Source organism: Rhipicephalus sanguineus, chromosome 11 (genome assembly GCF_013339695.2).
Source record: "Rhipicephalus sanguineus isolate Rsan-2018 chromosome 11, BIME_Rsan_1.4, whole genome shotgun sequence".
NCBI lineage: Eukaryota > Metazoa > Arthropoda > Arachnida > Ixodida > Ixodidae > Rhipicephalus > Rhipicephalus sanguineus.
This window is the reverse complement of record NC_051186.1, coordinates 56,731,868-56,747,481: the sequence shown is the minus strand read 5'-3', so window position 1 is coordinate 56,747,481 and position 15,614 is coordinate 56,731,868. Positions and strand designations below refer to the sequence as shown.

Here is a 15,614-nt window from a genome sequence, read left to right as displayed (position 1 = left end):
GGAATTGGAGCGCGCGGTGCTTATGTGGATCAAAGAAATGAGAAGCGAGAACATCCCGCTGAGCGGCCCGATCGTTATGGCGAAGGCAGCGGACTTCGCGCTTCGCCTGAACATCGATGATTTCAAAGCTTCAGAGGGCTGGCTCCATCGTTTCCGGGAGAGGCACGAGATCGTGTTCCGCACCGTGTCTGGCGAAGGCAAAGAGGTGGATGGTGACACATGCGCGAATTGGCGAAGCAATGCTTTGAAAGGGTACCTTAACGCCTATTCGCCGCGTGATATTTTCAATGCGGACGAAACCGCACTATTTTATAAGTTGCTGCCGAGCAAAACCCTGACTTACAAAGGTGACAACTGTGCTGGCGGGAAGAGAAGCAAAGAGCGCGTTACCGTCTTGGTTGCAGCAAATATGACCGGGACGGAAAAACTTCCCCTCCTCATCATAGGAAAGGCTCTGAAGCCTCGTTGCTTCAAAAATATCCGTACACTGCCGGCGGAATACACAGCCAACAGCAAGGCGTGGATGACGCGGGAGATATTCAAACAGTGGCTAATCAAGCTCGACCGCAGGTTTGAATTGGCCAACAGACGGGTGCTTCTGATTGTGGACAATTGCTCGGCGCACGCGGTTGATGTGGAACTAAAGGCGATCAAGCTCGCGTTTCTGCCGCCGAACACAACAGCGGCCCTGCAACCAATGGACCAGGGCGTCATTAAGAACCTGAAGTGCTTCTACAGGCGTCACATGCTCGAGCGTTTGGTGTTGTGCGCCAGTATGAAAGACTACAATGTGACGCTGCTCACGGCCATGCATATGTTGGTGCGTGCCTGGGATCTGGTGACGGCAACAACAGTCGCCAACTGCTTCCGCCACAGTGGCTTTTGCGCACCCGACGAAAGCCCAGGCACAGAATGCGAGGCCGAGGTCATCCCTGCCGGACTGCGTGATGCGCTGGACAATGTCAGCTTCGACGACTACGTTGACGCAGATAACAGTGCAGTGGTCTGCGGCACTATCACCGACGATGACATTATCGCGCAGGTGACTGGCGGAGAAGAGCCCGTCGTCGAAGCAGATAAGAGCGATGAACAGGAAGAGGCGCCGACGCGGCCCTCAGCTTCACAACTATTGGAGGCAATGGGTGTCGCGCGCCTCTTTTTTAGCTTCGAGGAGGGCGAAGAGGATGCTTTCCGACACATTCACGCTTTGGAGAACAAAGCCATGGCCATCGCATTTAAAGAAAAGAAACAGAAAGTTATAACGGATTATTTTCGCCAATAAATATTTCGGTTGATTTCTAGCAACCAGACCTCAATTCACGCTGTTTCTTTCAATTAATTTCGTTAGTTCGAATTCGGTTTAATTCGAACTCGTTGAGCGTCCCCGTGAAATTCGAATTAATGAGCTTTTACTGTACTATACCATACATGGCTATGCTTGCTCTCTTTTTTTTTTGTGTCAATTTCTCTATTTCTTTCCCTGCCTTTCTCTCTCTTTACTTGTTCTCTCCTCATCCTCAGTTCCCTTCCCACTTCCTTGCTATGCTACACTATACAAGGTTGTGCTCTGCTAGCGTGCCTGGATAGCCGAGTGGTTACAATGCTCGCCTTCGAATCATTGGTGCGAGAGTTCAAAGCTCGCCTCGCCAAGAAATTTTTTTTCACCAAGAATACCTTCCTTTCTCTTTCTATCTCTCTTGCCAATCAGGATCACTGCATCTCACACTGGACAAATTGGCGCAGGTGTTCTGGGAGTGAAACATAAGGGGAAGAAGAGGACGAAGAGCGCGTGCCGGCTCACGATGATAATTTTTCATCTACGACACACGGCAAACCTCGAGCATAACAGCTCTGCTGTAAAAAGAGACCATGCCGAGAGGGTCTAGGTAGACCAACCTGCCGAAGGTAGTCCCTATGCCGCCGCCTCTGGCCTGCTGGACACCCTGGTTCGTACTCCAGAATGCCAACGACGTCCAGGATGGCGTCCTCGGCAAACATGGCGTCAAACAGTGCATTCTTGTTCAATAAGAAGATGCCCTTGAAGATGTCGTACAGTTGGTACAAACCCTGCAAAGGGAAGGAAAGCATGCATTAGCAAATCAGCCTCACTGCGCATGCAGTAAGATGAATAAAAGTTACAGCAAGGCCTTGTACGACCAATGCCACCACCTGCATGAAGAACACAGACAAAAAGAGGTCGAAGTCAAAATTTACCTGACAATACCTAAAGATGCAGTTGTTGGCAGGACAGACAAAAAGCGTAGCATAGGAAGTAATAAAAAGTCACACTGGCAACATCCTAATGAAAACTATCTTTTATAAAAAGGCCAAAAAAAAAGGGGGGGGGTATAATTCGTAGTTCTGAACCAAAGTTTGGTAATTATGACACAAAGAAAAATGAATTAAAAGCGGACAAGAAAGCTCCTTGCCGATGGGGACTCAATCCACAACTTCTGAATCTGAAGGTTGTGGGTCTTGCTAGTAATTTACACATCTCTTAGCGCTGATTACAGTCACGACCGTTCATCCGGACTTGGTGGGAACTGCCGAAAAGCCCGAATAATCGGTAGTCTGAAAGAAAGGATTCACCAGAAAAAAGCACCTTTATTGGCCCAGTGGCCAGAATAAAACTTGTCAATGCGCGTCTGTACCCATGCATGCTTACGCACGACCAAGTCGGCCTGTATTTCAGCCAATGTTTGGCCACTCCTGTAGGTCGACAATAGCGCTGTAATGGCCTAGACAAAATCTGCATTTGATGGCTGTGGTGTAGGAGGCGTGTCATCCCGGCAGTCACTGTCCACATGCGCTGGTTCGAGTAGCTGACGGATGATCTCATCAACCCACTAGGCGAAAACTCCCGAGCAACTTCCGATTGAGGTTGGCCGCGTTCCACCTGGCAAATAATCACTGCTTTTTTTTGCAATCGTCAAGGCCTTGTAGTTGCCGCGTTTCTTTAGTTCCGACGGCACATATGGAAAGGGGTGGCATCGAAGCCATTTCAGCAGATCAGGCCTTGCACGCTAAGCAACAAACAAGGAAGCGAGACACAAAGCTCGGGACGCAGATCAGGCCTAGCCACAGAAAACATCTGACAACGTAAACCCTCAAATGCTAAAAGGGAACGACGTTGGGCTAGTTGGTGTTGCAGCGCTCGTGTTTTCATTCTCTTCATCCAAGTTAGGATCCACGTCGTACTCGTACGCGCTGCCATTCACTAAGACGACGAAAAGCTCACATGTGCTCGCAATTATAGCACGCATGTGCAATGACACAAGCGGTGCCAATCAAAATATGCTGTGACCCGCAAAATACAGTAGCATTTTCCCACACTGAGCACTCTTCCCTGGATAACACTGTATGATGGCGAAGCTAGTTTTGAGTGCGCTGCAGCGCAATGCTACCACGAATTCCTTGTCGAGATAAAGATAACATGCCAAACTGTAAATAACCAAGGCCACACAAATACAACGGCCTCCCCTTTCTTTACATCAGTGGGTAGGGGAGACGGTCCCATGGCAAGCTGTTCTAGTTCCTCAAAGCCAGAAAACTTTTAGAACTGTTGTCATTTGTAATTTTCTCTTTGAGTGGCTATTTCTCCTGAGACTTGTAGCTGCGCCTGTACCATCAGGAGGGCTGGTCTGAAATTGGGAGTCTTTTGGGCAAATCGGGAGAGTTGGCAGGCATGCAACGAGGTGCTGCCTCCCCTCCCTTTCAACAATGACAGTTGTTCGTGTGACAGACAGTACCTCCCGGTAGTCGAGGTCCTCGCAGGTGTGGAAGACGGGCAGCAGGCGCCGTATGTAGTCCTGCTCCTCCAGGGCGGTGGCCAGTTTGTCCCGTCGTACGGGGGAAGGCAGGCAGCTTTGCACCAGGCTGGCCACCTCGCCCAGCCGCTGGGTCTCGCAAGGGGGCAGCTCCACGGGGGGCATGCCGTCCCCCACCTCCTCCAGGTGCTCATCCTCGGACTCCACCACGTCCTGGGTGATGTCCACCGAGGGGTCCTTGCCCTGCACCTGAGCAGAGAGGGAGAGAGCAAATGGCATCACACATTTTGCTCGGTTAACATCTTGCCTAGCTTCCACAGCATTTCATGCTACGTACGAAACCAAGTTAAAAGGCCTTTGATTCTTCAAGCTACAATGGAATTCACTCAAGTGCGGATATAGAAGTCATCATACTGTATGGTGAGGTGGCGCACTTTTGACGGGGACAAGAAGACACGGCACTCGCTACACTTTCTTGACCCCTTTGTCCTTGTTAAAGGTACACTACTTCACCACTTGATATGACGATCGATCACCAACTAGCCCAGCTTTTAACCCCATTGAACTTCAGATGCAGAGGTGTCGTCCAGGTGTTCAGATTCACTCCCCCAATACCGAGTAGCATACACAGCACTAGCGTATGGCACGTGACAAACCTTTAAAAAGTCCTTCTTCCAGGATTGCACTGTCCTTTTGCTCAGGAGAAAGAATAAATACTGTGAGATTACTGAAGAGATGCATAGTGACATAAGTGTTTTAATGAGGGGTGTGCGAATATTCGAAATTTCGAATATTTTTCGAATACAGTCCAGGGTGTCTACCGAGTTGACATTTCTAAATTCCCTGAGTTTTCCAGGTCTTCCCTGAGTGTTTTTGCTGAAATTCCCTGAGTGAAACAGAACTTTGTTTTATGTCAAGATGGCTAGAGACCATATCGCTCGGTGATGTCACTCTATAATACGCGCGTTAGAAAATAAAAACGACTTAATCCCATTTGAATAGTACATAGAATAGTTAAACCTCAATATAGCTAAGTTGGTAAAAGCGGCAACTCACTTCGTTATATCGAAACTTCGTTGAACTGAAATTCGACCTTTCATGCAAGGTATAGTTACTGAAGGATTAATCTTAAACTGAAAATACCACAAGAATGCTCGATTAATATGGCAACATGAAAAAGTTTTTTAATTTTTTGCGTGAAAAAAAAATCAATTTTGTTGAGCCTGAGGTGCAGCAACCACAGTTAGATGCCTTGCCAGAGTGTCGCATGTAAAGACGAAACAAATGCGGGTTTATTGCACTGTGGAATTGCGCTTGTTCTGCTGCTGCGGGTTGTTGTCAAATCCTCGCGCGTTGCCCAGAGCAATGCAACGCCTTTGCTATCATGTTGCCCAGCCGAACCATTTGCGCTCCACGAACGCACAACATCGAAAACCATCGATGCAGCCGCTGCACTAAGAGAAGTGCCCTATCTATGGCTCAGGGGCGGATTCAGGTACATAATGGGGGGGGGGGGGGGGGGGGGGGGGGGTAGAAAGGCTGAAGCCAACGCTCAGCAGTGCATTTTGGTGGGCCACGCATATTTACAACAGCCCAGAGGGGATTATGGTGGCGCCTAAGAATCCTTCGTTGTAAATGTGCATACGGAAGCAGGAAAGGGTAGAGCGATGAGAATAGAGGTATAGAGCAGGGACAAGATTCTCTTTACCCCTTTTGGGCAGTGGCATGCAAAGCAACCTGAAAAAGGGGGCAAACTCAACAGGCAGCCTGACAAAGGAGGTGGACGACAGGCACTGAAGGGAGGGGCGGGGGTTGGCTTTGGGGGCGGGGAGGGGGGGGGGGGGGGTGAGGGCGATCGCCGCTACCCCCCCCCCCTTGGATCCGTCACTGCTATGGCTTCAACGGAAGATTTGCAATTAGAACACAACACCTACAAAGGTACGAGCCGTCTGCTGATCCCCACTAAAGATAAAGCGGCGCACGCGACCACGCCCGCTGGTATAAAGTACGCACTTCCTGTCGGACTTACGCAGCCCCCCCCCCCCACCTCCCCAACCCGCCGGCTTCTATCTCCATGTGCCCATCGCGCGAATGAGACGGTCGCGCACTTTCACTCGCGCATGGAGCATACGACGTGCGGGGTGATGTAATCGCGATTTGGACTTGATAAGGAAGATCATGGCGAAGGCAAAAAATTCGCGTCGGAGTGTCTATGTCTATATAATTGCTATCGCAAAAAAAGCGATACAGCTGCGGGCTAAGATCGCATGAAAGCACGACAACAGCCTGAATTACGGCACATTCGATTATGGTGGAAACGTTAGTTTTCCGACATCGCGCGCCGAATCGAGCAAGTAGGACCCGTGCCGGTGTCGCAATTTCGGTCGTCGCTATGCCTTGGCTCTGAAAAGTTATGTAATTCGGCTTTGTAGCAAATATCCACGTGGTGTGGCTGGTAATTGCGAGCTGCAGCCCCGAAAAATATCGGTCGACTGCCTAAAACTTGTTTCAGCAGTGCCCTCATCAGGAAAAAAGAAAAAAAAAAAAGCTTTCACTTGCTGTGAATGGGCCCGTTAGTTACGCTAGCTCTCGCCTGGAAATTTATTCTATTCTTCACGGAGTCCTAAATAGCATCTTTGAAGCTCGGGATCAGAGCGAGTGAGCTCTCCGATAACAGCCAACAAGCGTCGTCTTTTTTCTCGCCGATCGGGATGACTTGCCAGATACCAGCCTTGTCGAAGACATCCGCTTCCTGAACGATCGCGATCGCTTGCAAGATAACTCAAGCTCGTTACATCTACTGCTACCGCTTCTACAACTAATCATGCTTGTTACATGACACGCTGGCGATAACAAGAACCCCATATCGGGCGCTAACGCACAGCACGCGCGACAAAGAATACAAAACTACACCGCGTAGTCACAGAACACCCTAACAACATTGCGCGATACGATGTGTCGTGGTTCATGGTTCCCGCATGCCACGCATTAAGGGCGAGACAGACGGTACGATTTTTCATGCGATTCGACGTCCGACACGGCGGAGGGGAAAACCGGAATGGTGACCTTTCATAGGATCGTACAGCCACCATTCCCTCTCCCCCACCGCCGCGTCGGCCGTCGGATCGCATGGAAAATCGGACCGTCTGTCCCCCACATTAGCCGGATTCTCTCCCACTTCACCGCTCCGAAGGCGATCACAGCATCGAGGTGCGCCACTTCCCCGCAGCCACAGCGGCCGTTGGATTTAAAAAATGTGTTCACAAAATGTCGAGCCAGCCCTACCGCGACTCTCGTTGTCTTTCAATAAAGTTACTGTGGATTTTCCCTGATGGGAGCACAATTTCCCTGAGTTTTCCCTGAGAATTTCCAGACTACCAAAAATCCCTGAGAATTCCCGGTTTTCCCGGTCGGTAGACACCCTGCAGTCGACGTCCGATTTCCCGGACCCTCAAGGGACCGCGAAAACGTCCGGAAAATCGGGCAGTCCGGAAAAACGAATGCACGTGAAAACGCACCTTTTTGGTAGGTATTTTTCGCTGACGGAGAGGGTCACAGCCGGAGTACAAGATTCCCATAGCAATTCAGCCAATGCATCGTTTAGGTGGCTCTGAAAACAGCCGTTTATAATAATAATAAAAAAAACAACGTGGCCGGCACTACCTCATAGGTCAGCACTTGGGCGCAAAGAAGTCGCTTATTTTCTTTTGCACGGTCCGCTTGCCCGCGATTATGTCTGCCTCAATTTCAGTCAACGTCATGTTGCCGCTGTACACCAATGACAGTGTCATCAGTGCTCGCGTCAACTCCGAGCTCGTTGGCTGTGTAGGAGCTGGCTCTTCGTTCTCGGTGTCGGAGTCATTGGAATCCTCCGTAACTTGATGAACGATTTCATCGTCGGTCAACTCCGCACATAGCTCGAGGTCTTTGTCAGCGTCGGTGAAGCTCTCAAGGGTTATCTCGGCTGGAATCAACACGCCGCCAGCGCGCAGATCGTCGAAGGCAACGTCCGCGGATGGCAGTTCGTCATCGTGAGCCTACGAGGTGGCTTTGTGCGCTTTGAGGGGCGCGGACGAAGACGAAGGAGCAGTCGGTGCCATTGCTGTAAACGGCGAATCCGCTCGACGAAAAGCGCAGCACGAAACAGCTAGGAACTCAGTGGATGCTGAAGGTCGGGAAACGTGATCACTGAAGGTAGCGCGCAGCAGCAAACGATCAACTGCAGACACGACCGCAGAGCTGGCACAGCTGATAAAACAACATGTGAACGAACACAGTGAGGTTTGGCTTGGCTAAGCTACGGCTGGCAACGGATTGACACGTGCGGTTTCGAGGTTACGGCAGCCGCGGCGCGGTGCGGCGGTGCTGCTGGCCACACCTGCGATGCGAGTATGGTGGGTTCAAGGATATGAAAATGAAAACAACCAAAATGGCGGCGTCGGTGGTGACTTTGGGTCGGCGGTTAACAGTAAAAAGTCCGGGAAATCGGATGGCAAAGGCTATAAGCGTCCGGAATTTCGGACTTTTTAATACACTGACTCTACGGGGAACTTGACGGTGCCACAGATGAGTCCGGGAAATCAGGCATGTCCGGAATTTCTGGCATCCGGGAAATCGGACGTCGACTGTAGTGTTTGCTATTCAATTTGATTCGCACTGGAATTTTACTATTCGAACTTCCCAAAAACAAATACATTCAACGTCAAACTGAAAATGCCCCCTTCAGATTTTCAATATGCTTCACCTCAATACACCCCTGCATTGCGGCAAAGCTGCCTTTGAAGCTTTGCTAAGGTCACAAGTGTATTAACTCAAGAAAACGCTGGTTCCAACATATAGATGAAAGATGTGGCAGAGGTGGGGGCTCAATTAATGCTGTTTTGGACCTGAAATTTGGGCAGGAAGTCCAAAAAATTGGATGCCGAAGCTTTTTTTAGCATCCAAAATTCCAGATGTTGTATATTGATGTCTACGAGGCAGATTTGGAACTCCTGACTTGAAGGAAGCACACCATTGTCTGCCATATCAGTTGGGGAAATGGCATCTTTGCCTATCACGTGTAAAATGTTGTCGGCAACACTTTGGTTGCACCAAATCATGTACATAAATACAATTCAGCCTCTACATTGCGCTTCAATCTAGCGAAAAGAAACACTTTCATGTTGCTATCTCATAAGAATATGCTTAGGAATCCTCTCTAACTTTTTTTTTCTGCAATTTCGCTTCGAAGTATTAGAAAAATATTCGATTTGATTCGCACTCACACTTCAATATTCGAATTCGCTTCGCACCCGAAATTTTGCTATTCGCACAGCTCTAGTTTTAATGCTACGAAAGACAAAGCACGAAGGGAGACGACAAGCTGCTTACTCCCAACTAAAAAATTCACAAGCGAAACGACTAGCAGTGCTTTTGAGCTTGGTGATCAGTATTGCTGCCATGACAACGTCCACATCCAATGACGATGTGAATGCGAGCACGAGACTGAGATAGGGCTGGGGGAGCCTATCAACGGTAAAAAAAAAAAAAAAAGAGAGAGAGAGAGAGAGAGAGAATATAAAAGAACAGCTGGACTACCAGCAGTGAGCTAAGCTAATTAGTCCTTTGCTTTTTACTTTGTTTTTTGTCAGTAGGTGCAATACGCTGCCAAAGGTTGGGCTTGAGGTTACGTGCAATATCCTTGTTGTCTTCCTGGATCTGTGGGCACCGTCACTGATCATCATCTGCTTCGTTCTGCACCAGCTAAGATCGTATACTGAAGCAATCCAACTTGCCTGTTCTCTTTGTACATATGCTTTTTTTATTTTAGCTAGCATTGTATGAGTAACAAAAATCACGTTTCTACCCCTCTCCAAAATGCCTTTGCCATGGACGGTTTTGAAAAATAAAACAAAAATAAATAAACAATGCTCCTCGCTCATCAATCTAAAGCCACTCTGCATTTTGAATCAAGTGACACTCATGGATGTCTCATAATTTGCGAAGTGTATAGAAAAGCAAAACCATATAAAAAGCAAAACTATGATCAAAACTCGTCTTCATAGAATAGAGTAAGGCGAGCAAACACAAACACAAAAGGCAAGAAACAAGACAATGCCGGGTTTGTGTGCCTTACTTTCTTCTACGACGAATCCCTATCAATCTTGCTTAGGTGGTACTGGCGGGTTAATTGGCTGTGGTACATGATCTTGAGAACAGCAGTGCAAATTTTAAAAGACATGGACAAACAAACAATGATACACACAACATGGACCTCATAATCAGCTAAACTTTTTGCCATCCTAAGCATGTCCTTCCACTAAGGGGGCAAACATTACCTTTTCTTCAATAAATGCCATGTTACCGTTACTGGGACACTAAAGGATCTTTTCTTGTATTAGTAAATTACCATTTCACAATGACGAAAACACCACTCTTACCGCGCGACGATGCCTGATAAACAAGAAAACGCATGAAAAGGAAATGTGAGTAGCGATGCCGCATACCTTAGCATCACCGCACCATACGCCGTGACGTCATTGATTTTGACGGCGTCTACTAGGTCATGCGTAGTTTCTAATCGCTAAAACTGAAGTGCAGTTGTCCTCTTAGGGGCCCATAGACGTAAAATACCAAGTTTCAAGAAAATTCGTTGAGCCAATGTTGCCAAAATGCAAAAAATACACTTTGACATCAGTGACGTCACGTGCGGAGATTTCGGCGTGAAGTTTGAAAATGAAACTTTGACCTCGGTTTTCTGCTCTGTTAATAAACCTGTGATGGTAAAATTAATAACGAAAAGTTCTCCCAGAGTACAATTTATCAATCTCAGCTGATTCATTGCTTCACTTTAGTGTCCCTTTAAAACAGAAGCAGAGCTTTGGAAAGAGGGCTTGTAAAAGCATACCTGACAAATTTTCTCCCATATCTCGTCGCAGCCCGCCTTCTCCTGAAAGCTCAGAGCTAGGTCATAATTGTCACCTTCTGACCACACGATCAACGTCTCCTGCAAAGAAAAACACAACACACAGAAGACATTTCATTAAGTGCCAAATCTTCTCACAATAGCAACAAAGCTTACAGCAGAATGCACACACGCTGCCCATGAGAATTTGTATGACTAAACACGTTTTCTAAACGGGGTACACAAACCACGTTCAGAAGCTCTTTTTCACATAAACGTCAAGAGCTCATCAATCATTTTCTTTCTGCCCAAATATAAATGCGGCCTGGGCTTGCCACAAGCAGTCACTTTCATTTCAATAGCCCAGAAAATGTATAACCCTTCTCAACACGTGTTATGATCGGCTGTGAATAAACGTGTGAAATTTACATAATTTGGTGCCAAGGTGGATGAGTTAGAATAAATTATAGTGTACTTTACAGCAATTAATTGGAGTTACAACATAAATAATTATCTAATTATTATGCAGTCATTCCATGCTATATTTCTTCATAACCCGAATTCAATAACCCACTCAAACTACATGCAATAGATATCTGCTGGCAGCGAGCAGTCCTAAAAAGGTAAAAAAGTATTTTGCAACCCCTGCAGAAATGCCCCACGCCTCGTCGAACACGGTGCCGCCTTCACCAAAGTGATTGTGTGTAGCAAAATATTTCAACTAGAAATGATATAAAAGAACCACAGGCAACAAGAATGCTTAATTTACCATTAGCTCAGTTTTCGTGGTCTCTTCCTTGCCAATAGTGCACAGAAATGGCAAAAATCGTTTCTCCAAATGAGGACAACATGTCACAAATGGATAACGCTTATCTAGGCTAGGCTGCTCAAGAGCACAAAGGAGGGTGTGGAAACACTCGTGAATCGGTAATTTGAACAGTATCCAGGACTGCTTCTTGCGTCATTTCACACTGCACGCCAGTAGTGAAGAAGCCGTTTCATTCAGAGTGCAGAAAGCAAAGCAACGTCGTTTAGGTTCCTTTGAAATGGGATCACTGAACACATATTACAAGATTAAAGAAAGAAAAGCGTGCTCCGATGCTTACGCATCATTCATCGTCATCATTATCAGCTTATTTCATGTCCATCATAGGACAAAAGCCTCTCGCAACGATCTCCAATTTACCCCATCTCGTGCGAGCCAATTCCAGTTTATGCTGGGGAAGTTCTTACTCTTGTCACTGCACCTAACTACCTGGCGTCCTCGGCACAAAGAATTAAGTCGCTATCAAACCTTCTGATTTTTAAACCTCTCTTTTTTAGAAGTTAATGCGTGCAGTGCCTTCACTGCCTGTACAGTGCATTCTGCTGCCTTGGTCAACATAAAGCAGTGTAACATAAACATGACTGCCGAACTTCACATTTATCAAGAAATTGTACCATAGTGACAACACTCAGTTCCACGATGTTTCTTGCAATTTGGGCACACTAGCTGGGCCCTTTCTGTCGTGTTTTTCTTAGAACTTAAACCAACTGCAGTCATAATCATGCTCCCACACCAATATCAAACATGTTTGAGAAGTTTCATTAAAAATTACTGCACATCTTTAAAGCTACACTCCACTCATGAGAATGCGTCTAAAAGGCAGCACTTTTTGTCTCAGACAGCTAAAAAAGTTTGAAGTCAATGGATTAGAACTGTTTACTGACATGAATTCAGTGACAGCGTCTAGAACGCTATGCATTCTTTAAATAAATAGCACAGAACACAGGCTAAGCGTGCAGCAAGTGTATGGAAGTAAGCGTTTCTGTAGAAGAACAAACTACAAACACACTACGATCCGCGGCCTACTTTTATGTTCGTGGTTGAGCAACACCCCCAGTGCTTGCGACTATCATAAAGAAGGCAGACTGCAGTCCTTCCCAGACAAGAAATGCAACGAAAACAGAGCAACAGGTAGCAAGACAGGGGAGTTATCAACGCGAGATAACAGACCTGCGTAGAACGGGCAGCAGTGCAGGCCCCTGGAAAGCCCCACCCGCCTTATCTATTAACACCAGACACGACTATCGCAGCAAACACTGGGGGAGCCGCAACGGTGACCGAGGTAGTTTTATCAGCGGGAGAGGCGGACATCGTGGAACGCCTCTTCATCCGCGCAAACGAAGGCGGCGGCGTCAAGCTGTCTGCCACCAACGCCAAAAAGGGAAAGCAGAGCAGCTCTGCAATGCACGGCGTTACGTCACGGCCGTTATGAAAGTGTGGAGTTCGGGGTACAATGCCGTTTTCGTGACGTGTGGGACGAACAAAACAACTCAGATAAGGAGGGCACAGCGTATTAGAACTTTGTGGTTGGGCTAGATGGTAATAGGTAATCTCGAAAATTAGCTTTTTCTTATTCACACAGCCAAATACTCACGACCACACCCGACAAACAGTGCTCACTACCAACTGTTTATTGTGTGTAAAGGAACCCGTATACATAATGATGCTGTGCTTGTGCAAAGGCCACTAATGAAATGTAAGTGCAATAATCAGACCAAAATACACATGAGCAACAACAAAGGCCGTCAAACAACATCGTAAAGGTAAAATGGCTATCGGCACTCAAATTGTACGAAGAAAAGCCATTGCCTTTGGAAACAACATAGATGGTTCACTGACACATTGACTCTTATACTTGCATGTGTGAATGAGGGAGTGCCAAATTTGCGCCTAATTTTCGAGAAGAGGGCACAGCACAGCTTACAAAGGTAATAATTTTAGGGCCTACTGGTATGCTGTTTCGTAATTCAAGCAGTTGGTGACGACGAACCGGAGTACTAAACGTGACAATAAAGGGCATTAGACGCAGCTTATCGACACAGCTTACGCAGCTGCGGAGCCTTTTGTCACTTAATGCCTCATCGAAGATGACGACGTCAGAACAGTTTTCTGACAGGCAATCATTGTTACCTAGATCTGCCCTTTAAGCACTTCAGGTTACAGCCATAACAGATCTGATCATTCAATCTATGTAGGTGTGATTACCACTGCTGATACAGAATACAAGAAAGCCAGGGTAAAAATATAAAGTGGTGACACTGATCAATTTTGCTGAGCTATGCTATTCACAGGGCTACTACAATTAGTGAAGAACAAACAATGTACGAACATGCTACTCAATCGTAACATGTAATTAATTGCGTGTGCATATTTGGTAAGACTGATGAATTTGGCGAGCTGCGCTATTCATGGGGCCATGACAATGAGTGGTGAACAAACAATGTATGAAGAGGCTACTCAATCATAAACCGTTGATTCCGTGTGTATTTGCTCTAAATGTAGAGCGCCCTTTTGTGTAATGGGTCGCTGTCTGAACAAGTTGCATCATGCAGGGTCTCGCTTACCTGTTGCTTCTGGTAGGCCGTGTCCTGCTGTATTTTTGATTCCAAGAGTAACGAGCCTTTAAAAGGAAAAAAAAAAAAAGGGAAGAGAACGAAGAGCGAATTAGTCATACGAGAGAGAAATCATCTTCGAACTTCTGCCGTGCGACGCGGTATGGGTGACGCCACCGGATTCGGCCTTTCTCTTACGAAACGTCAGAATCTTCGCACCCGTGGAGACCCAAGAACGCGAGTTGTTCGCGTAGTCCTTTGTGTAAATCATGTTTCGCGGAGCCATTCCTTTATTCTCGTCACATTAGGCGACGCATTCAGCTGTTCTGCAAGAATAAGCGCACGGAGCAAAGTATACGTTCATCGCTAAATCGTACTTCACCGTCTTTCCTTCATTCTCACATCGCACCAGCGCCGATTTTGGCATGCTCCAGAGGCGGGACGAATCAATAAGTAAAAACGGGGTGAAAGATGGGGGGGTGGCCGCTAAACAGAAAAACAAAAATGGAAAGCGCGGTTCTGCCGTGCAGAAAGACGTAAGTACAGACACAGATGTAGAAACAAACAAGATATACACGCACAAATAAATACGTTCAGGAAGGAGCCCCCCCCCCCCCCCCCAAACAACGTTATTTTGATCACCTCAAGAATGAAAAAAACTCGGTGCTACGGAGAAAGGGGCTGCAGACGATTCCCCAGGAATGTAAACAATAAGGGAAGCCCCATTTTTTTAGGCGGTCTCATTGACGTTTCGAGGGGACCGTGGAAGGCGCAAGACGTGCAACGCGGTTGAAACGTGCAGTACGAGTGACGTTTGGGCCGCAAGCATCACAGGTCAAGAGGAGGAGGGGGGTTTTGATACTCACCGTCGGATTCGGCCCGCACGAGAAGGGACATAGCCTTGAGCCTCTCGACGTACGAAGAGGACACATGTCCCGTGCCGCGGTCATCCCACTGGCGATCGGCGTTCAAGGCGTACAACTTGACGCGTCTTCTCGTATCCGCCATACTCGTCGTCTGTGGAACGACGTCGAGCGCTGACTTCTCCGCTCTTCGTCGCTGGAACTGTCGCGCCGCCGATCACATCCCTGGTCTCCTGCGAGACCGACCACGGCTCAGCACACAAGCCCGGCCTCCGGGTCTCGCCACTTTGACACGGAACGTCGCGCAAAAGCACGATGCTGGCCGGTCTTGTCCGGCCGCTCCGCCGATGCAAGGCCGCCAGGCGAAAAATTTAAATTGTTTTAGGGTTAAGTATGCAGGCTTTTAGGCTTAGCACGTATCTCGGAAAGATGCCACTGGGATTTAGGCTTCGAAAGAGTAACAAAACCAGGGCGAAAAACGCATCCAAATTTTGCACGATGCGGCGAAACACTTTTCCTAGGCACGCGCCGGCGCGCGCGATCCGTAAAAAGTTCACGAAGCCAAACAATAGCCGACGAACGCGTCCACAGAGTCCGGTGACGAGGAAAAAAACTTACCAATCGCTCACCTCACCTACTGGGTGAATACAACGCCATTTTGAAAATTGCCAAAGCATCCACGGGGTCTTCCTTTGTGAGACCAGGGTTGGCGCGAAATTCGAA

The 15,614-nt window shown here is 47.5% G+C and overlaps 1 protein-coding gene across 4 annotated transcripts in view; it reads right to left on the bottom strand.

Annotated features, from left to right (window-relative positions):
- LOC119374345 (serine/threonine-protein phosphatase 4 regulatory subunit 3) overlaps positions 1-15,582 on the bottom strand; it is a 45,983-nt gene extending 30,401 nt beyond the window's left edge. For 3 of the 4 annotated variants that reach the window (XR_007417983.1, XM_037644424.2, XM_049420476.1), the window contains exons 1-5: positions 14,895-15,563; positions 14,041-14,096; positions 10,654-10,752; positions 3,750-4,016; positions 1,897-2,067 (exon numbers count right to left, since the gene is read on the bottom strand). Coding sequence is in view for 3 of the 4 variants with exons in the window: in XM_037644424.2 (XP_037500352.1) it covers positions 1,897-2,067; positions 3,750-4,016; positions 10,654-10,752; positions 14,041-14,096; positions 14,895-15,036 (735 nt within the window). In the remaining variant the exon portion in view is untranslated. Of the gene's footprint in view, positions 1-1,896; positions 2,068-3,749; positions 4,017-10,653; positions 10,753-14,040; positions 14,097-14,894 lie in introns of all 4 variants that reach the window. The other variant, XM_037644423.2, reaches the window with a different exon arrangement.
- Between the last annotated feature and the right edge of the window lie 32 nt (positions 15,583-15,614).